The following is a 22,939-nucleotide window of genomic DNA, read 5'->3' as shown; positions in this document are numbered from 1 at the left end:
GATCTCTTTGTAAGAGTTTGGAAATATTTCGTTTCCCTAAGTATAGAATTAGTGGTACAACTGTCCACTAGGCATAATTCTTCAGCCATCGGATTGACCCCGTAGTATCTATATGAATAAGAAGTATATAAAAAAAACTCTTATCAGACAAATAGAAATACATACAAATAATATATTAATTATTTAAAGTGTTGGTACAAAATTACATCATCTTAAAATACATAGTATGAGTACTATTATTTAATACAACACACAAATGGACTAAATAAGTATCTATTTAATGCAGAGTAGGATCCTAATTGAGGTCTCCAAACATGGTCGTCAGAAGCGAATTCGACGATTGTGTTCTCCGTGTCCATATAGTCTTCGACCGTCAGTGGAGGCTCGTTGCTACTTGGTTCCTACGGAACTTGTGAGCAGCCCACTCCATCTTGCATCTTAGGCTGGAGGTTGAAGTGTGATTCAAATCCTGATGCTTCAGTCTTGCCTTTTCCAAGAGATTTTTGGTACAGATCAATCAAGTGCCTGGGAGTACGACATTTCCTTGTAGAATGCTTGTAGCATCCACACTAGTGACATTTGTTGTCGCTTGGTGCATTGGAATTGCCTTTACCAGGAGCTGGCACATTGGGCTTGCCCTTTTTGTTCTTGCCCTTGGATTTGCCACCTTTGAAGATCTTTTTATGGTTCTTAGGGCCATTGAACTTCTTTTTCCCCTGCGCATTATTATGATGAACTTCAGGCAAAGGAGCTGATCCAACTGGTCGTTGGCAATGAATCTTCATTGTGAGTTCATCATGCTTCTCAGCTTGTAGTAAATCATGTATAAGCTCAGGATAGGTGTCATAACCCTTCTTACGGTATTGCTGTTGCAAGATCCTGTCTGATGGAAGCATAGAATTGATAGTTTTTTCTATCTTTTTTACGTCAGATGGCTCTTTCTCACAAAATCGTAATTTGGCAGAAACTTTATGAACAACATGATTATATTCACCTATGGACTTGAAGTCCTGAAGGCGGATATGGTTCCATTCATGGAGAGCTTCAGGCAAGATAATTGCCTTTTGTTGTTCATACCTTGTTTTTAGGGCTAGCCAAAAGGTGCTAGGTTCTTTCTCCAAAGCATACTCAGATTTGAGGTCAGCATGGATGTGATGCCTCATGACATATAAGGCTTGGTACTTGGATTGATCAGTAAATGTCGTGTCTCTGCTCGTTGGTGGAGTCAGGGCGGCAACAATCCCTTTGGATGACAGACTTATCTTGACGTCCAAAGCCCACGTAGGGTAATTGTGGCCATCCAATGCAAGTTCCTTGAACTCACAGGCCATTGAGCCTACCTAGGAATAATCATAGATTTAATTAAAATCTGTATGGTAGTGTTGTAGTAATAAGAAATGTAAATTTCTCATAGTTTAATTCTGCTTGAATTAGACACATAGGGTCTAATTAAGGTGAATAAACATATTCTTGTAAGATGTATAAATCTCTATGGGAGAGATCAAGTGTTTAATTCTACTTGAATTAGACCATAGGGTCTAATGAAGCTGAATAAACATATATTGCAAATTAATGCTAGTGATGTACTGTGATGTGATGACATTTAATTCTTCTTTAATTAGACTCATAGAATCTAACTAAGGTGAATTAAATATCTATATGCAAAGAAATGTTCATCTCATTTGCAAAATTTAAAGTAAATCAGTGTTGTGTTTGTTCATTTATTTAATTCTGCTTGAATTAAGTCAAATAACTTAATTAAGGTGAATTAAATGTGAGTCAAACGTGAAATATTTAAATTTCAATGTTGGACCATATTGAACAATATATTATATCATAGTGAAATGCACAGGAGTACATATACAATGGACATAATATGGTTTATAAATCCTAATACATATTTAGGAATTTAAAGTGTGCAACACTGAACTATTTCTTACACAAATACAGTAAAATACTAGGACTAAACTGACTAGATACATCACATAGACTAGAAATATTGTTAATAATTAAAATCCTAGGGACTTAATTAAAAAAACAGCAAATCTGGGCTAAGACCCAGGTGGCCTTGTGGCCCATTTAGTGCCTGCGTTAGGTGAGGAGGCAGCACACGAGGCAGTAGCTAAAACCATCGCTCGGTGTTCTCCTCCACGCCGCCACAACCCAGATGCACAAGCGCCGTCGCCCCTTTCTGCTTCAGCCTCGCCTCCAAGCCGTCGCCCCCTGCTGCTCCACCTCGCCACCTCGCTGCTGCTGCTGCTGCACTACTCCTCCCCCTCCCCTTTCCAGATCTGGCCGCATCACCGGTGAGCCGGCCTAGCCTGGATCTGGCGCTCCACCTCGTCGGCGGCTGCGGTCAGCGACGGCGCCGCTCCTCCTCATCGGAGGGGTGGATGCCGTCCATGTGGCCGTTGGGAAGGAGGGAGCGCCTCGCCGTCGTCGACCACGCGCCTGGTTCGTGACCCGGTCGGCGCGGTAACGTGTTGGCGAGGTGTGAGAGGCGACGGAGTAGACGACCGCCGTTCGGAGCATGAGGTGATGGTGTGCTCGTGGTGGCGTCCGCGGGGTTCGAGTTGAGGCTGGAGGTGGGGTCGGCCGGTGGTGGCGCCGCGTCGTTGTTGATGATGACAGCGAAGTCCTCCGACGAGGAGGACCGGCGTGGCGGTGTCCGTGCGTCCTCGTCCTCGGAGAGGTCAAGCGCGTCGTCGGCCGACGGCGATGGTGGAGGTGAGGGCTCCGGCGGGTGGCGCTCAGCGAGGCGGCGCCCTGGTGTTCCTCCTCGGCCACCCGTGCTCATCCGAGCAGTTCGATGGGGCGGCGGAGTGGGGGATGGCGACGACTCAGTGACTGCGCTCGGAGCCTCTTCTGGGTCCTCTTCTTCGTCGTCAGCGACTGTGATGAACAACGGGGCCGCACCCGTCCTGGCTGCCATTGTGGCCGGTATGGGCGGCGGTTCTGCCGTCGTCGATGAGGGGGCCACGGTCGACATCGTGGCCGTGGCAGTGAAGGAGGATACCCCAGACGCTCCGAGATGCGGGTACCCAAAGACGATGGGTTCCATCGACGGGAGTCGTGGAGCGGTGGTGTAGTCCGGCCTCGGGGGCAATGGTCCAAAACCTGGATGGCGCACCACCGGCGAGGTATTGGCTCGCTGGTGGTTGCTGCAACCCGACTAGGGCCTGCCCCTGGATCTCCCCCTGGACGGCGAAGGATGCCAAGGTCCGGAACTGCCTGGGCGCCACCGAAGTGGTGCCGGCGGTTGTTGCCGTGCTCATTGGAGCGACGTCCGCGGCGGCCGTTGAAGACGCTGCGTCGACGACGGCCATGGGAGCGCAGGCGCTGGAAGGAGTTCCGGCGGAAGAGACCGTGGAAGATGTAGCCGTGGCGGTTCCTGAAGATCCGGCGACGGCGGTGGTTCTGGCGACCTCCAGTGCCCTGGAGGATACGGAGGATGGCGAGAAGGATTGAAACAGTGAGTCCTAAAAACATACTTACCCTTTTTTCTCCGATGAGATGATTGGTTTTTCTCCGGCGAGATCGCCGGGAACTGCTCTCTCTCTCTTCCTTCACTCAGTGGCTCGCCGGGAACTGCTCTCTCTCTCTTCCTTCACTCAGTGGCAGTGCGAGCTTGATAACGTGTTGAAGTAAAATGACCGTAGAAAAGAACTATTCTTTATTGATGGGTCACCGTACATATTTATACATGATACAGGTAACTGCATGGCAGTTGTTGATCGTGGGTGCGGAGGCAGTTGCTTGCATGCAGTTGCTTGCGCCTTGGATGCTGATCATATTCTCAACAGATTTCACTCTCTAACAAATACGAAGATTAGCCAGGATTTGTCCGTTCTTCATAGCGAGTGTTTCACTGTGTTATTTGTGTTCATTCATTCGTTTTGAATTTCTTACAGTAATCTTGGTGTAGGTCCAACAACTTAAGCATTAAACTCTTTCTGATAGATACATACAACAAAAGTTGAAGTGAGACGTATATAACCTTCAGTAACAACTAGTAACAACAATTCGTGCTGGCTTTCTAAATTCTAATCATATAACATCCCTGCTACTAACAATATCAACTTAGAAGAAAATAATCTTACATTTTATTTGGCCAGATTGCAGAAGCAGAGCAGATCCTAATCGAGTTTCGACATCAGAATCCAATCATCTCCCTTCAAGCTATGCAGTGAAATAAAACAAAACGTCAACATGACAAGATATGACAAATGGATGATATATAGAACAAGAATTACAAAAAAAAAAGGGTACCAGTCTTACTTTGAATACTTTGTGCTTCAATTCATTGGACATGATGGTGACTGAATCGTGAGCGACAATGAGGCCTCTCTTATCGCTGTTGCCGGTGGCAGTGTTACATGCAACGGATTTTGAGCTCAGCGTGATTTAGGGGGAGGTTGCAATCTCCTTGCAGATGAAGGCATAGAGCGGTGCAACTGCAATTTCTAGCGGATTTGGGGGAAGACGGGCAGTAAAGCCATCGCTCTGCAGATCGGGTGAGTTCCATGTTGGATTGCAAGACACATCTGGAATGTTGCGATCTGAACCGTTCCATAGGAAGATCTTATGGCTCAAAATATTCCGTGTACACTTCTTTCGAGTGCATCTAGCAAAAATCAAACTGCTGTTTTTTATATTACTATAGATTAACTAATCTATAGCACATCTCTCTATATATAATTGCATGCATATTGACTTTTCCTAGACTATTTCCGGTCTTGACATTCTGATAACCAAATTTTCATTTAACCAAACTAACTGGATGCTCACCCCTAGCTACGACACAATCGTCACTACCGCATTCATCCTTCCACTATAGACTATAGCGACGAACACAAGGTCAGAGGCTTGACCTCCCTGGCTGATGCGGTGGTGCAGAGGTGAGCTCGCTCCCCGATGATTGAGGCACTCTTCTGCGGAAGATTTAACTTTTTGCCACTTTTAGAAATGGCACCTTACATATTTGCCACCCGCTGTCTATGACACGTGGGTCCTCATGTATCTATGACATGTGGATCCAGTGGCAAATATGTTAGTGTCATTTTTAAGAGTGGCAAAAAGTTAATTATTTCCTCTTCTGCTCCTCATCGCCTACTCACATCCAAGGAGATCTATGTGGCTACCGACCCATGCTATGTTCTTAGAGTGATGCTACACGTACAATACTTTTCGTGTAGCATGCGCTGTGATACGTACTACCGTCATACGATGGCGGCCCAACGTGTGCATGCGCTGTGTCTTGCACTCCGCGTAGCTATTCCCATGTGCTTGCAGGCTGCGTGAACTCCCCACTGCTGTCCACCATTGCACTCACCTTGCACCTTATCCTAAGCTACTACTCACTAGTTCGCTACTAGGACAGATGCTCCTCCCATTTGTGTGGCGTTGAGATGGAAGGGAAGAGGAGAGAGGAGAGGATTACTAGAGGAGAGAAGGGGCATGTGGGCCTCACTATTTTGTCCTAAGCAATATGTGGGTCCTAGTAATTTTAAAATTATGTTTACTAACTAGGCAGCCATGTCACTGCCACATACGACAAAACTGTTATTCTTTATCAACTGTGGTCTCATGTAGGACAAAATCACTGTCTAAATTACCAAAGGACTCAATTTGGCCTACTTTTAATAGTTACTAGTACATACACGATGTAGCAGACGAGACCCGTTGGGTGTGACTATGTGGTGGTGTAGCTGCATGCAGTATAGTATGGTCACAGTGAGCGGAGAGGTCCATCTATACTGTGGAGGGGCTGTGTATGTAGAGTTAGTCCATTCAGACTGCTTCGACGTGACGAGAGTGGCCATAACCCACCACATCGGAGCTGCTATGCTAGATCGGTATGGACCATGCCCTCACAAAGGCACATTCATCCTGCAGAGGGGTTTTTGCTAGGGCAAGGACTGGGGTGACACGTTGGGTGCGTTCGTCGCCCCGCTTCTGCTAGATCCAAAGGGGAGGAGGGGTGACGGTTGAGAAAATACTGGAAATCCGCCACCGCCAAGTTTGACCTGCACCATAGGATGTCGATTCATCGGCGCCGAGCTCCATCACTGTCCCAGCTCGAACCATTGATGCCCAAGCTCCACGCGTTGATGCCCTCTCTCCATGCGCTGCTAGCCGCACGTCATCAGCTGCTCGTGCCAGCTGGATCTATCACTGCCGAGGATGGATCTGTCATCGCTGGGGCTGGATCTGTCGCCTGGGAGAGGGAGGACGGTGGGGGAGGAGAGAAGACGAGGGGGCATCGCCGGGAAGAGGGGAGAACACGAGAGAGACAGTGGATAGGGAGGGGAGAAAGGGGCCCGATGAGTCGTCAGGGAGAAGGAGAATGATGGGGAGGTGAGGAGATGAGGGCGCGTCGCTGAGGAGAGGGGAGAAGATGAGAGGGCGGTGGGTGGTGGATGGGGAGATGGGGAGATGGGGAGAGACGAGATGAGTGGGTGAGTGGGAGAGCTAGAGAGAGTAAGGCTGATACGATGGGCGCCTTGAGGATACATGCCCTGTAAAACAAGTGGTTTCATTCTAATTGGGTGGGCTACCTTTCTCTATGAGACCACATGTTGAGGCTATATCGTATTGTGAATGGCCTTACCTCCACTCAACTGCGCATGAACGCATCAGTCTGCACGGGTGACTACTTCAGCGCAAAATGCTGGGATGCCTCAAATCCAAAACATTTAGATTCGTATACCCGGTTTTGTGCAAGAAGAATACGACTGGGAAGAATACCAAAGTTGAGGAATATGAAATGAACTTTTTACCACGACAAATCGACTGGGCCCAACCTTGAATCGGTGGGACCTAGCCCATACGGCCCAAAGCCCGTCCCAACCCGCACCGCGTCTAGCCTAGCATCTAGCGCCTTCCCGCGGCGGAAACAAGAGTACACAGTTACCCCAGGGACGCACCCTACACCCACTGACAAGTGGGCCGACGAAAGTGTCGGCCCCACAAAACAGTCTCCTCCAAGTCCTAATCGATCCCTACCGCAAACTCCTCACCGCCTTCCCCAAGTACTACTTCCCCTCCCCTACAAAACGAGCTCCGCCTAGGCGAGAGGCGTGAGGAGAGAGAGAGAGAGAGAGACAGAGAGAGAATCCGTGTCGTCGTCGGCGAGGTCGTCGTCTCCGGCGGGCGAAGCCAGGGTCGAGGGCCAGGCGAGGATTCAGGAAGATGACTCATATCCTTTGCGCTCTCGATCTCGATCTCGATTTCGTGTTTCCGCTGTCGCGATCCCCTTCCGTTGTTGTTAGCTTGCGGCGATCCGTTGTTTTTTTTTTCCTCCCCTCTCTCTGTTTCCTTCCTTGACTGCGAGGGCGCACGCGGCAACCAGAGGGAGCGCGACCGCGAGCGCGCTCAGGCGCGGAAGCCCAACGCCAAGGGCTCCCAGGACGGGCTCACCCCGGAGCAGCGCCGCGAGAGGTGCGTGCCGTCGCCTTTGCTTGCCGGATTTTCCTTCCCGGTTCGATCTGCCCTGTCCCCCGATCCGATCCGGGTTGCTAGATCTCCGTGCTTCGGTTTGGCGCAGGGATAAGAAGGCGCTGGAGGAGAAGGCCGCCAAGAAGGCGGCGCAGGCTGCGGGAGGCGGCGGCGGCGGGACATCCACGGACCCCAAGAACAAGGCCGGCGGCGCGAAGAAGTAGCCGGCGCCGTCGACGGCCAACACGTGTGTACGATTATTGATGCCATATAATCTCTGTACCTCATGCATCTACGGATCCGTGTGTCGTAACCCCTTTACTCTGTCGCTAGATGCGGTATTTGTTGGGTCATAAATCTGTCATCTGTAAGCTTCAAATGCTGAATTTGATGGAAATAATATGCAGTGTTTCTATCTTTTTGGGGCTGTCTTATCTTCCTTGTAAGATTTTGTAGCATGCCCACATAGTCATAGGTACCTTCACTTTTGAAGTCAAGGAATCTGTAGATAATTGGAAGGGCGTTTCTTAATTGATATCTTACTTATAATGCTACGTAAGTTTGTCTGCATTTCTTTAAAGTGGTAGGCAGAATTACAGATGCCATTATACTTTTTCATTTTTTGGTTATGTGTTTTGACATCTTATATCAACAACAATACTGTATGCATAATTTCTATTGAATACGGAGCTAGTTTTTCTTTTTTCCATTGAATAATGTAATTTTGTAAGATTCATAATTTGTAATAGGAATATTACTGTATGCAGAAACAACTTTATAAAATTTGCTAGAACTGTCTGATATGAAGGGTTTTACACTTTTACTCCAACATTGACCAGTGCAAACTGATTGTTGAGAGCTGTTACTAGTAGGGATCAAGCATTGCTCCTAGTTTTTATTTTTATAATGTTTTATTGTTTTTTTCTATCTCTTATTCAAATTCACCCTACAGTGTATATGCCATTATAGGAAAATGATAGGATGCATTGTCATTTATTCGTATTACCTAAATCATTCGGTATCTACCCTGTTATGTCCTTGTAAGTACATTATTTGGTGTCTCAAAAGGAGAACATGAATTGATCTTTCTTAATTTTTATTGTACTGTAGCTGTGTAACAAATTAAGAAATATATTCAATATTCTTGCTGAAAGAAAACAAAATTGACTGTATGTTTGTGTCATTTTTACTGGTGATCATTGACATTTAATGCAGTATTCTATATGCTCCACATTTGAGTTTGTTTATCAAAGCATGCTTGGTTACGAAATGTTTGTCTCCACTGTTTCATTTTTTGTCACACAGCTGCTTTCAGTCCCTGTCCTTTGCCGTCCAATTAGCAAACAGTATTTTTACAAGCCACATGGTTAAGTGAGTCTTGAATTTCTTGATTCATTCAATTTTATTCAGATCATTTGGATGTCCATATTGTTATGTATTGTGTTCAATAACGTTTTGATGTATTCATAATTCATAAATCAGTTTAGTTAAACTATTTGGTTATGATTCTGTTCATAATTATGGGTGCAGCATATTAAGACGATATCACGTGGTATGAATTTTTTTTTATGTATACTTTGTTATGGGACAAGAATTTGCATAGTGGTTATGGTCTCCAAATACACTTTCCATGAATATTGCACTAATACAAAATCAAAGCAAGGCCCTGGGTCAGTGAAAGCTAGGGCATGTCCTGACAAGCTCTTTTCATTAGCCAAACCAATTGGTAAATTGCTCATTCTTTAGTTGTTTTGTATTTTGTTCTGAGTACCTGCATCGATGTTTTGTCTGTTGACTTGATTAAATAAGAACAATACCAATTGATCCAACTTTGATACTTTTGTATTGTTTTTCCCTTATTAACTATTTTAATAACATTGCTGTGCCATAAACTAGCAAATTGGATTCCTATCCACCTTTGAGAGCAGTTCTTTGTTTTTCTAATTTCCTGTGTTAATTTAGATACATTATCATGCAAAATAAGTCAGTTGATAGATAATGGCACATTGAATTCCTATCCACTTTTAGAGCAACGCATTTTTGAAGTTTTCATATTAGTTTAAAGGTATTTTTCCAAAAAAAACAATTTAAGGAGGTGGAAAGGGGTGTGAGGGATAACGGAGTTATTTGATGGATTTTGTGAAAGATAACAACCCAGCAATGTATGAATTTCCGTCAGGTCTGGCCCTGTTCAGAATGTTTCTTGCATCATCAGTTGTCATCATATTAATTGAGTATTTGTTAAGATCCAAGCTCTAGTTAAGAATTGGCATAGCATTAGAGCTATAAATGGTCTGGGAGTATTATGTTTGGGCTTCGAACCAGAAGGTAGATATGTTCTCTTTCCAACTGTGGACCTGCACCTACGTATAATAGGGTGGTGATTGTGACCAGGTTGGGTCCATCACTTCCTCATCCAAAATATGCTTCTTGCAAAGCAAAATTGAATATCTTTGCCACGGCTCCCGGCTATCATTTCAACTCCGTACTTAGGTTTCTATTTGGAAGATTCATCCCCTGGTCAGGATTTATTTAGTTTGTGGACAGGTGAAACATTGTGTTTCTCTGAACTTTGTTCATTTGACGTATTATTTTACCTATTTGTCTACTTCTTTGTTCAACTTATGAAATGACGCATGACGCGGACAGGTAGCCTTTTTTTGCATGTGTCTCCTGCATTCTTATTACAACGCTAATTTTAATTGTACGCAATTCTTAATTTATGAAATTCCTCCATGGGCTATATATAGTGTACCTTTTACTACACTGGTTAACAATTCAATTTCATTCGTCCAGTTGATATGGAGTATTATCTCCATCTCTATTTCTTCTGCTTAAATTTGGTATTTGACTTAAATGTTAGTAACGTGAAAAGTTAAGCTAAAATTCATCAAGTATAACATTGTACATTATTTATAGCGTATAGCTTTTAAGTTCATTTTGACGACTAAGTTCCGTAGCTTTTAAGTTCATTTTGACTAATTTCTCTGATCTATATTATAAGATTTTTTGATTTTATTTGGATTAATTTACGTATCAATATATATATGTGTCTAGATTTATTATCATAAAATCCTTATAAAGTAGAACGGATGGAATACAATTTTGTTAATGTATATGCTTTTACTTTACGTGAAACTCAATAAACTAGTAATATGAAAAATCACATTTTCCGGCGTGAAGGACTGCGGCAGTAAAACCTAACCCATGAATCTTGTATGTATCCTGTTTTATGTATTTCAGTTTTGTATGATTGGCGCGTGCGTGCCGTGGGCGCTCGCTGGGGCTGATTCGGACCTTACCACTTTCACCCTAGGGACTGAAATTTTGTCCCACTTTATTTCAATATATTTCAATGGCATATAGTAATATCATGCTGATTTGTTGAAAATTTTGTCCCACTTTTGTCGTCCATTAGGGGTGAAAACGGGTCGGGTTCGGTCGAATTTCACCTTTCGCATATCCTAGCCCATATTTTGCAATCGGGTTCGGATCTAATACGGATATTATCGAATACGGATAAAATCACGGATAATACCGGGTACAAATACGATACAAACACGTATCAAAACGGATACAAACACTTACGGGTACGAATATTTATGTGGATATCAAATCAAAACAACGGCCATATATACCACATAGATAATAGCTATTGAATATTTGCATATACCCAAAATGCGATGGTATTAGGGGCTAACAACATATTAATGTCTAATGGTACTGAAATAGTAGCAAAAGTAATAGTCCTTTTGCTACTATTTCAAAGTTGCAATTATGTCACCAGGTATAGTACAGTAATACACTTGGAGCAACAAAAACCAGTTTTAAGTTCTAACAGAGAATCAGACGGGGAGATACGGACGCTGGACCGGAGGGTGGAGGTTCGAGGCGGCCAGCGGAGGGAGGAGGTCAGACGGCGGGAGGTGCACGCCAGACGGCGTCTCGGCGGCAGGAGGCGGACGCCGGCTCGGACGCCACCTGGACGGGAGGAGGCGGACGCCAGACGCTGCCTCGGCGGGGAGACGCGGAGGCTGGACCGGAGGGCGGAGGCTTGAGGCGGCCAGCAGGAGGCGGAGGCTGGACGGAGGCTGGCGCCTGGTGGCGGCGGTCGGCGGGTTGTGTGCGGGGTGCGGCAGTGCGAGAGCTGGGTGCGTGCGTCCGTCTGTCCCATCCCCGTGAGCCCGCGTGCGTGCGTATGTAAGTTAGGGTATTATCACCTTGATGGGCCACATGTAACTGTGTTTCTATGTTGGGCCTTCAACTTGATGGGCCGAAAGCAAATGTCACCCATTAAACCGGATATTAATCCGGGTATTATCCGGATAGTATCCGCAATATATCCCGGATAATCCGTATCCATCGGGTATTACCCTCCCGAACCCGATCTCATATCCGCCAAAAAATACCCGGATTTGGATCCGGATCCGCGTAAAATACCGGGTACCCGAATATCTGACCTGAATTTGTCCCGAATTAATATGGGCGGGCGGGCGGTCGGGAAATATCCGTCCCGTTTTTACTCCTATCGTCCATGGCAATGGCAGGAATTGGTTATTCATAGGTATTTATATCCTCCGGTATGTCATGAGCCTCCCAATAGGCAACCTTCATGCCATCATCAGCATTTATATGGCATTGAAACGAAAACAACGATATCAGTGGTTTATAGTCAGATGTGGCGTAAGACAACACAACAATAGAATTGAATATTGATGGATAGTTGTGGATGCTTTCATTATCACATATTTCAGGGAATTCAAACCAAATAGAAGATCTGAAAGGAGACATTTCGACGAAACAGATTGCTGTCAATACAGAAGGCAACAAACTATCATTATTGCACGTGCACGGTTCAACGCGATAACGTCTCAAAGTATCGCTATTACATGTCTTAGTGAATTGAAATTTGGTAACAACTTCGATTGTGCTATTGGGTGCACCAAGGTTACTTGCCCTTACTGCTTTCGACCCCGCATCTTTTGCAAGGTGTGCCCTAGCTAGCTTTTTTGCATCTTTAGTGCTTTCTTCCAAGTTCATTAGCATTCACTGGCTTTGGCGCTACTCAAATTCTTCCTTCCACTCGCTCCATGGGTGAATCACTCTAGTATGGCTCCTTATCAATCCACTTGTTAAAGTCACAAAGAGTAGGTGGTATCATAGGTTCTAACACATTACGTCATAGATTATATCTTAATGACAAAGTTGCACATATTCAAGGCAAAACAATAATATTAAACAAGATTACCTTCACTGCCATTTTCGCCTTCCCCTTCTTTCCCTTAGACACATGCTTATGTTTCTTAGGACTGTAAATATAGTTGCAGCACATGCAATACCTCAGCGCATAAGTATCCTGATCATGATTGATCTAAAAACAACCCTCATCCCCACACCAACACATTGGGTGCTTTACACCCCCCCGTGGTGGTAGTTGTTCCAAAGAATAGCCAGCATAGTCCTTCCTAAACATCCTAAAATTACAAATAATTTTATTGTTACGTAAATTGTAATTTAACCTAAATCTCTTTTTCATCAAACCATCCGTTAAAATAGCCGGCATCGGGTTGGTTGATTTTTTTTCAAAGAAAGTATAAATAGAATCCTAGTGCTATTGTGATTATATTTTTATTATGAATTAATTTATATTTGGAATGGATTTTTAAAGAAATTAAAGATAAATTTCGTTTCCACCTAATAGGACGCAATACTGTGGCATCCGTGTTGTGCGTCTCCTCCAACTGAATGGTTTCTTTCATTTTTTTTAAAAAAAGTATAAATGAATCCTACTATCCTGACTTCATTTTATTGTTAATTATATTTCTACTTTGACTCTATTTTTTTAATAAAAATTAAATTTGAATCATGTTTTCACCTAATATGATAAAAAATCGCATTCATTTTTTTTGTTAATTTTATCTCTATTTTGATTGTAATTTTTACAAAATTAAAGATAAATTATGTTTCCACCTGATATGATGAAAGACTACAGCCACTTTTACTATTAATTGTATTTCTACTTGGATTGGACCTTTTTTAGAAAATGGTAAAAACATCCGGCGTTTAGGGTTGTAGCAAAAAGGAAAAAAATAAAACGGCCGACGGTTATCAGCAAAAGAGAACGTAAATAGAGCTCTTCGGGGGATTGAATTCCAGATCTCATGTTTTCAACGTGAACATCTTTACCGTTGGACCATAAACTCATATGTGGCCTAATTGAACGTTAGACGAAACAAATTGGAATTAGTCGCGCTAAACGGATGATGGAAGCCCTAATTGCTTTTATAATAGGTATACACATAGATATATGCATGCATGTCTTTTCTGTTCCAAATTCCTAACACTAGCCTTTTCCAAATTGATGTACAGTGTCATTGTATAAAACCCCTGTCTTGTTTTACACATTGTAATTTTATCCTCCAACTATATACAACTTTGTTGTCATTTCTTCTTTTTGGTTGAATATAATAAATGATATACATCTGAACCTAACATATAAAGAATGAATATTTGTTGGTAATGCTCACATTCTGGTATGTTCTTTTTATTTCTTTGCATTTATTTTTCTAAAGCTTGTTTAACCTCATATCACCTAGAACAAGTCACAGACTTCTTCAATGAAAGGAAGTCTCATGGAAACGTTTTCACCCTAGGGACTGAAAATTTTGTCCCACTATATTTCAATGGCATCTAGCAATCTCATGCTGATTCGTTGAAAATTTTGTCCCACTATTGTCGTCCATTGCAGGAATTGGTTATTCATCAGCATTTGTATCCTCCGGTATGTCGTGAGCCTCCCAATATGCAACTTTGCATGCCATCATCAACATTCATATGGCATTGAAACGAAAACAACGATATCAGCAGTTTATAGTGATATGTGGCGTAATATAACACAATAGAATTGGATATTGATAGATACTCAGTTGTGGATGCTTTCGTTATCACATCTTAAGGAATTCAAACCGAACAGAAGATCTGAAAGGAGACATTTCAATGAAACACATTGTTGTCAATGCAAAAGGCAACAAACTATCAATATTACACGCACACGGTTCAGCGTGTAACGTCGTATAATATTGCTATTGAATGTCTTAGTGAATTGAAATTTGGGTAACAACTTCCATTGCAGTGCTGGGTGCACCACGAGTACTTGCCCTTCCTTGCCGCTTTCAAGTCCGCATCATTTGCAAGTTGCGCCCTAGCCAACTTCCTTGTTTGATCTTGAGCTCATTCTTCCATCTCCCTATTATGTCTTGTCAACTTCATTAGCTCCAACTCCCTAGCGTTGGCGCTCCTCATGTTCTTTCTTCCACTCGCGCCATTAGTGAATCATTCTGGTATGGAACACATCCATCTCCTTATCAATCCACTCGATAAAGTCACAACGAGAAGGCGGGATCCCAGTTTACTACACATTACATCATAGATTATATCTTGACGACAAAGTTGCAAATATTCAAGACAAAACAATAATATTAAACAACATTACCTTCACTGCCATTTTTGCCCTCCCCTTCTTTCCCTTAGGCATAGGATTATGTTTCTTAGGACTGTACGCATAGTTGCGGCACATCCAGTACCTCAGCACAGAAGTATCCCGGTCATGACTGATCTAAAAACAATAATCATCCCACACCAACACATTGGGTGTTTTACACTCGGTGGTGGTAGTTGTTCCAAAGAATAGTCGACATAGTCTTTCCTAACCATCATAAAATTACAAATAATTTTGTTGCTACATATATTGCAATTTAACCTAAATCACTTTTTCATCAAACCATCGGTTCAACTCCGAACTAAAAATAAACAGTATAACATATATACTTTCGGTTGACAAAACATCGCCAGCCATATTCCCCAAATCACGGCAAGAACCAAATCAATAACGAAAATGTAAAACATTACGTAAATTAGGGTTTTGAAAAGGTTAATAAATTCTCACCATCGCATATCAATCATCCATGCGAACCAATTGACAAAATTAGTGTTCTCCCTAGGGGTTTACCTTTCCAATCGATCTACAACACAATGCCAACAAAACCCCCTTCCATTTGGGGTGGTTTTGGGGAAGGGAGGAGAGAGGGTGACTGTGTGGGGATGAAACCTACACAGGGCTCGTTTGGCTCACGGTGGTTTCTCCCCCTGGCTTAGGAAGGGTATTGGAGAGAATATAACTATCGGAAATTCAGGAGCCACGGTTGGTTGAATGGCTGATCAATTGCAAGTTGACTATCTAAGAGACTGTGAAACAGCTTGTTTGTATTGCAGTTGCAGTCCTACAGCTCAAGATCAAAACAAGTGCAGCACAATATCAGGCTTCATATGATGCGAATGCATGAAGATCAGAAATTCAGAGTGAAATCCTTGTCTGAAATTTACAATTTCTGCATTACTCATCTCTTTCATTTCACCAATTCAACATGTTTTTCTTCTTACTCTTCAGCATAAAGATTGAACTGAAACCAATAAACACTAACTGAACAAGTTAGTTTTTAGAGGCAAAATCTAATTTGTCCACAAGTTGAATTTGTCCACAAGTTGAAGGACGGAAGAGGGTGAGGGTCACTGCAAAGTTGCAAAAAATTCCTAACTTTAATTTGTACCATTTCTTCACCAAACATTAGTATCCATTACCCGCAAGAGTATAAAAGTGATAACCTATGAGCCAGACCTGAAAAGATTAAAAGGCAATACTATGCTTTTTAATTCAATGAATAGAGAAATTAAAGAGTGAGAAGTTGATGAGATATAAGCACAGCTCTATGCACCAAAGCTCAAAACCTGAGAACTAATTGTGTTAAGAACAATGCTATGAAAAATTAAAAACATTTAATTTTCTTTGCTAGTCTAAGGAAACTAATCAAGATCATATATGGCAGACATGATGTGCACCCCCAAAACAACCATATTGTTACATGATGAGACCCAGACCATTAATAAGCGAATAAATACCAAAAACAAGCGGTGACATACCTAAAGAAAACAGCCCGATCTATAAATAACAATAACAAAGATGATGGCATATGATGATTCTTCTACCACATACAGAAGCTGCCTGCTGATAGCTTGTATTTTCTTTCCTTTTATTAGAGCAGAGCAGAGCAGAGCAAAACAGTATATGGTCCTAGTAAATTTCGGTAAAGTTAAACCTGAGAAGATAAATTAATAACTCAGTGACGAGCATGTAAAGAGAATTGCTCACCACCTGAAATTCTGAACTCAGCCACAATAGTCTAGTGTGTAAAATGTAAGTTATGCAAATTCCCAAGTATATTATGAATTTTTTAACTGCAGACAATGGAAAGAATGCACTTGGTTGATTCCTACTGCTAAAACAACTGACTTAAAATTTATGTAAAGTAAAAGTGAGCTAAAATCTATTTTGGGACAAAAGGAACTTGAAAGCACAAAGAAACAAAGGAATGCGACAAAATTTCATGACATATTTCACAGGATTTTTTCAGCTAATAGTTGAAGATTAATCAGTAACTTTCTGATGTTCATTTTTGTTTTTCAGACAGCGTGCACAACACTTCAGATTTCACCCCTTGACATGCAATCAACAATCACAAAATCAACTGCATTAAACTTCTTAGCATGCAATTTTCTTCCCAAGCTATGATACTATAAATGCTCTGCTCAAGACAAACAAGGAGGTGCATTTCAGATTTCATTTCAATAATGGGACACAATACAGTAAAGATATAACTAATAGCTGACAACTGAGCAGAATTTGTAGGCAGAATTTTCATTTGGACTATGTATGCTACTGAAAATGAGGCAAGCACATTCTTTTCTTTATATATAAAAAAGACAAGACCGTGACAGAAGAAATGAGTAAATACACAACAAATCATCAATCATCTAGCCGCGTATGATATGTTGTTTAATGCATGCACACAATAAAGGCTATGCACAGAAGAAGGGCGTGTTTCATGTCCTTGATTCTTTTTATGTAGTCACAACTGACAATCAAGATTAACCAGCGAAGCAAGATCTTTACATTGTTTACACTTCACGTAAAACATTTAATTGGATTGCATAAACAACCAAGACCACTAAATAAAAAAATCAGTTAAATTCAGGGCAAAACGTTGGTTAATTTGTGCTCCAGTTTGATTACTTTAATGTTTCTAGATAGATGTTCAATTGAAAATCGTCTTTTAGTTTTTACCTGGCAGCAGTCAGATCGGAGGAGAACAGGAGGCTTGGGGGAGTCTCCAGGACGTGGCAAAGGTGGCTGGATCTAGGAGGCTAGGACGACGGGAGATCCACACAAGCTACCTTGGGTACTTCGGCGGAAGGGCGGCGAACCCTAATCTCCAGGCGCTCTCGGCTCTCGCCGTCTCCCGCCACGGCGCTTGTGGAGGAAGGGAGGCGGTGGCTCTGGCGGATGCATAAGGAGGTGGGAGGTGTGAGAGGCGGCGGCGCCTGAGAGAAAATTTAGATTAATTACCATCAAATTCGCGCGCACGCCTCAACGTTTTTACTCCGTACCATCTAAGCCGCACGTCCTCTATAATAGATTGCTAATTAGGCACCGTTTAGATGGCAAAGTTTTTTCGGACATGTCACAACGTCGACGCGTTCGGTCATACATTTGAAATATTAAATGTAGTCTAATTATATAACAAATTTTAGATTCCGCATGGAAACCACGAGACGGATTTTTTGAGTCTAATTAATCCGTCATTAGCATATATTGGTTACTGTAGCACTTATGGCTAATAATGTACTAATTAGACTTAAAAGATTCGTCTCATGATTTTCTCCATAACTACGTCATTAGTTTTAATATTCATGTATATCTAATGCTTTATTTAAATGTCCAGAGATTCGATGTGATGTTTTAGGGAAAAGATTTTGGGACTAAACAGTACCTTAATCTATGTGTAATCACTTTCTCGGTTTTTCATGTATTTCTTATTTCTTATTTTTATTTATACTTTTTTTCATGCATGTGGACAATTATGCCATGGCCCATCTGCCAGAACCAAACAAACAGAGAAAAACGGATGCATCTCATATTCTCGTACCCTTCCGCCGCCGCGAGAGAGAGCGCCCTGCCGCAGCCGCCGAGCGCCGTCCCTCCGCCGAGCGTCGTGCCACAGCCACCGAGCGTCTTCCCTCCGCCGAACGTCGTCCCTCCGCCGAGCGTCGTGCTGCAGCCATTGACTGCCATGCCGCCGCTGTGTTGACCGTCGCGCCGTAGCCGTCGACCGGTGTGTCGCAGGCTCGCAGCTGTCGACCGCCATGTCGCCGCCGAGCGTCCGTGATGACCCCGTCGGTCCGAGCGTCGTCCCACTGCCCGAGTGTCGTCCCAGCTCTCCCCCCTCCACTGTCCGCACCATCAAGCTGAAGAGAAGATGGTGGCGAGCTGCTGTTTTTATTTCAGTGTTTCAGTTGCTCCCAGAATCAATTGGCTAGTTCCAATGGATGCACTAGTTGATGCCAGCACAAATCAAATCATGTTTTCTTCTGGGAAATGTTGATGTGTACGATGGGATCGAGCACTCGTTGATGGCAACACAATTCAAATCTTGTTTTCTTCAGGGAGATGTTGATGTGTACGATTGGAACACTAGTTGAATGCACATTTTACAGCATGTTCAGTTTGCTATTCTTCTCTCACTTAAGCAGTTTTATTTGGATGATTGTAAAATTTCATAAATTTCTCTACTCTCACTCAGAAAGAATATTGCTGATAAATTTCTCTTAGAGTTGTACCTGAAATTACAAAGTTAGTGAAGACGTTTGTGCATGATCCATTAACCAAAACCTGAAAATGTGAAAATGTGAAAATGTGACAAGCATAATGATTGCCGCTCAAATCACATTGTATCTAAATCACAAAACTGCAAGAAGTTATGTAATGGCATGTTCATCCTCCAGAAATAATTGGGTTCAGGCCTTCGGTGATTTCCAATTTGTTCTTATTGGAAACGGACAAGACATATATGTGATAAACATATATGATCCAAAAAAGGAAATCATGAGTCAAAAGGTATAAATTCAAAATCATGAATGTTAAATGAAGGTGTTTGCATAACTTAAAAGTTTTAGTGAGGCCACATGAGCAATGACAGATAGTAGTACTAAGTAGTAATCATGTTAAGTTTTCACAGCATGTACCTAAAAAAAAATCAAAATTGGACAGCATATACCTCAAAATATATAATTTTGACAGCATATACCCAAAAATATCAAATTTGGATAGCATCAACACACAGATTTGCAAATTATACAACATGCACAGAAATCACCTACATTACATTTGGCAGCATGTAGCCATAATATGTCTTCATACAAGAAACCAAACAAGTTGAAATAACCAAATTTGAGAATTCCATCCAGATTAAATAACCAAATATGAGAATGTCTCTTAGATTACATAATCAAGTCCATATTAAAGAATAAAGTCAACCGGTTGCATTGTCGTATGTTGCCATTATAAAATTGTGCACATTTCAAAATACTACTTAGAATCACACTTTTTTTCCTTTCTTTGGAGTGATCTTCTTTGCAGCTCTTAGAGGCATTGGAGGGGTTGCCATCTGGCTTGATCCTTATTCACCAGCATTGATCAATGCCATTTGCCTTTAACAAAATGAGTGTTAGTATAATTAAATACGTGATAAGAAAATACCATTTAATCGAAAAATAGGTACCTTCTAGTGATAGGACCGGGACTAGTGCAAGTAGAATCACTTGTTGCAACTTTGTGTCGTTTTGGTGTGCTAGGGCATGAAAGTGCATCTAACCCCTAACTGAAGTTTTGGATGATTAATGACAATGCTAGCCAAGCATGTGTGCGCTAATGAGCTGTGATTGCAGAAAAGTTTAAGGGATCAATTCGTTTGAAGGATTACGCGACTTAATTGATGCCTGTGTGACCCGGAGCGACGGTTCTATGAAGACGAAGGGGCTCGAAGAAGATTTTATTTTTTCGTCTTGAGTCATAGGAACTCCGTACTATTAAGAGGGGTCACCAGAAGCTAAGAATGCATCCAAGAGTGGTTAGGGTTGAGTCAAAGTCGAGCGGACGCTCGCTGCTATTTTTCACAAGCAGCAGGGACCGAACGGTCCGGACTTCTGTCCGGACCGTCCTGCCACCGGCTCGGAGTGAATGTGTTAAGTGTCGGCCGGACGGTCTAACCCCCTAGCCGGACAGTCTGGTTCGGTTTCTTTTCCAACGACTATGTGACGTCTGCCAGCCTATAAAAGGGGCTCTTGAGATCTAGCCGTTGAAGAGGCTTTCTGTTCGAGTTCTCTGGTTGCTGGGGCAAGTTTAGCACCTCTCAAGCCTCCCCACAAACCGAGAACACCTCCTAGAGAGATTAATCGTTGGATCATGTCTTAGAGAGAGTGTTAAGGTTAGTGAGTGATAGAGTGTTCATTCTCGGGCGTCGATGGATGCATGTGGAGTCAAGGTGGCCTATTACTCTTGGAGATTGATCTCCTAGACGGATAGGCGTCGCTCGCGAGCCTCTAATTCGTGTGGATCTCCCGGGAGCAAGTTGTGAAGGTTGGTGCCTAACCTCCGCAAGGGAATAGGTAAGATTGATAGTGGATTCTTGTGCTTTTTCATAGAAGGCTGTAGGGTAGAGCGAATTGCAATCTAGGGCTAGGCAAGCCGCCTTGATCTTGACCTTGGTGGTCGATCGAAGGGGTTGCTAGTCCCTAGTTGTGAAATCGGAGACCCGTGTTGGCCTTATGGGAGGAAGCCAAGAGAGGGAAAGGATCGAGAGAGATCCCGCTCGTAGGAGAGCCTCAACGGAGAGTAGGATCGAAAGATCCGAACTTCGGGATAAATCTCTCATGTCTTTGTTCTTATGATTTCGTGTTTTGTTTGTTCCTGCGATCTTTCTACTGTTTTATTCCACACACAATCATATCACGTTCCTAGGAACATCACCGAAAAGGTAGACTGTCAAGTCTACATTTTTCACTGACCGGACGGTCCGGTGTTCTAAGCAGGACGGTCCGGCCAGAGCTCTCGGCCCAACCTGAGAGTGCCGACCGGACGGTCCGGCCATAGGCCTGGACGGTCTGGCCCCTGTACTGACCGCTGCGATTTGAAAGAATTTTCAGGACACCTATTCACCCCCCCTCTAGGTTGTCTCTCTGGGACTTCAGGGCATGCTGCACCACTAGTTGAGCCTAGCGGCCTTCCTTATTTCGCATGACTCTTCTTGAAAATGTAAAACAAGTAAATATATAGACAATATGCAACAATAGGTAAATGTATTGTTTTACCTTTTTTTTCTTGGTACCATTTAAAGGACATTTTGAGGAGGATGAGCTATGGCCCATGGAAAGACACCTCTTACACTGAACCTGCCACTTGCCTTTTGTCCTATGCTTGCTTTGTCCTTTCTCAAGGCAGCCAACTATTCTATTCTTCCTTTGCCTCCTTACTCCTTTTTTAGTCAAAGGTGGCAACAACTTAAAACCAATATTGACCTTGGGCCATTGAGACTTACTCCCTCTGTCCCAAAAAAAAACCAATTCTCTGGTTTCCGTGTCCAACGTTTGACCATCCATCTTATTTGAAATTTTTTTAGGAAATTAGAAAAAAAATTAGTTACACGTAAAGTACTATTCATGATTTATCATCTAATAAAAACAAAAATATCAATTGCAAAAAAATTTGAATAAGACGGAGAGTTAAAAATTGTAGGTAAAAAGTGAAAAATTGGTTTATTTTGGGACGGAGGGAGTATCTGGAAATGGTTCAATAACACCTGCATATGCAAGATTCTTCTTTTGCACTGAATAGAATGGATCCAGATAATCAGACATTCTAGGATTTCTATGTGATATAATAAGAGCTAATGCATGTGGGCATGGTTTTCCAGAAACTTGCCATTCTTTGCGGTTGCATGTATGTTCTGTGAGATTGACTACATGCCTAATAATGCCATGTTCAGGAGTGATCTCAGTCACCTTTGCTTGGTCTCTATCACCTTGAACTACCCTCAAGTGGCCCAAATTTCTAGTCATTACATTCAATTGCTGAATTACAATAGGAAGCATGACACCATCAAATTCCTGACCAATCTTCCTCCTTCTAGCCAGTAGATCCATTGTCTTTGATCTAATGCCATCTGCTAGCTCTGCAATCGGAAGATCTTTCTTTTCCTTTATCCATTTGTTCCACGACTCTGCTAGATTATTGATGATGAAGTCACATTTTATGCCTTCGGTGAATTTGCTCCTCATCCATAGCAGTTTATGATATGTTTCCATGTATGGCTTCACATCAGAATTTGCCTCGTGAATTTTATTCATGTAATATTCATACCTGTCTGGCATGTAAGACCTAGCTGTAGGGTACATGTTCCCAAAGATAGGCCCTTGAAATTTCTTTATGAAATTCTGCATCAAGTGCCAAAAGCTTTCCCTATGCTTGCTGAAGGGAAAACAACTTTCACCGCATTCTCTAGCCCCTTGCAAGCATCTGAGCTAATTGCTAAGGGTGCTAATTCCCCTATTGCCT

At 42.6% G+C, this 22,939-nt stretch overlaps 1 protein-coding gene across 1 annotated transcript; it reads right to left on the bottom strand.

The window, feature by feature from the left end:
* Window positions 1–569: 569 nt before the first annotated feature.
* LOC107305232 lies at window positions 570–1,331 on the bottom strand. Its single transcript, XM_015842158.1, has one exon. It carries the CDS (start codon window positions 1,329–1,331, stop codon window positions 570–572), a length of 762 nt encoding a protein of 253 aa, XP_015697644.1.
* Between the last annotated feature and the right edge of the window lie 21,608 nt (window positions 1,332–22,939).

Source organism: Oryza brachyantha, chromosome 11 (assembly GCF_000231095.2).
Source record: "Oryza brachyantha chromosome 11, ObraRS2, whole genome shotgun sequence".
In the NCBI taxonomy this organism is placed as follows: domain Eukaryota; kingdom Viridiplantae; phylum Streptophyta; class Magnoliopsida; order Poales; family Poaceae; genus Oryza; species Oryza brachyantha.
The sequence above is the reverse complement of the archived record's forward strand: the minus strand, read 5'-3'. Positions and strand labels throughout refer to the sequence as shown.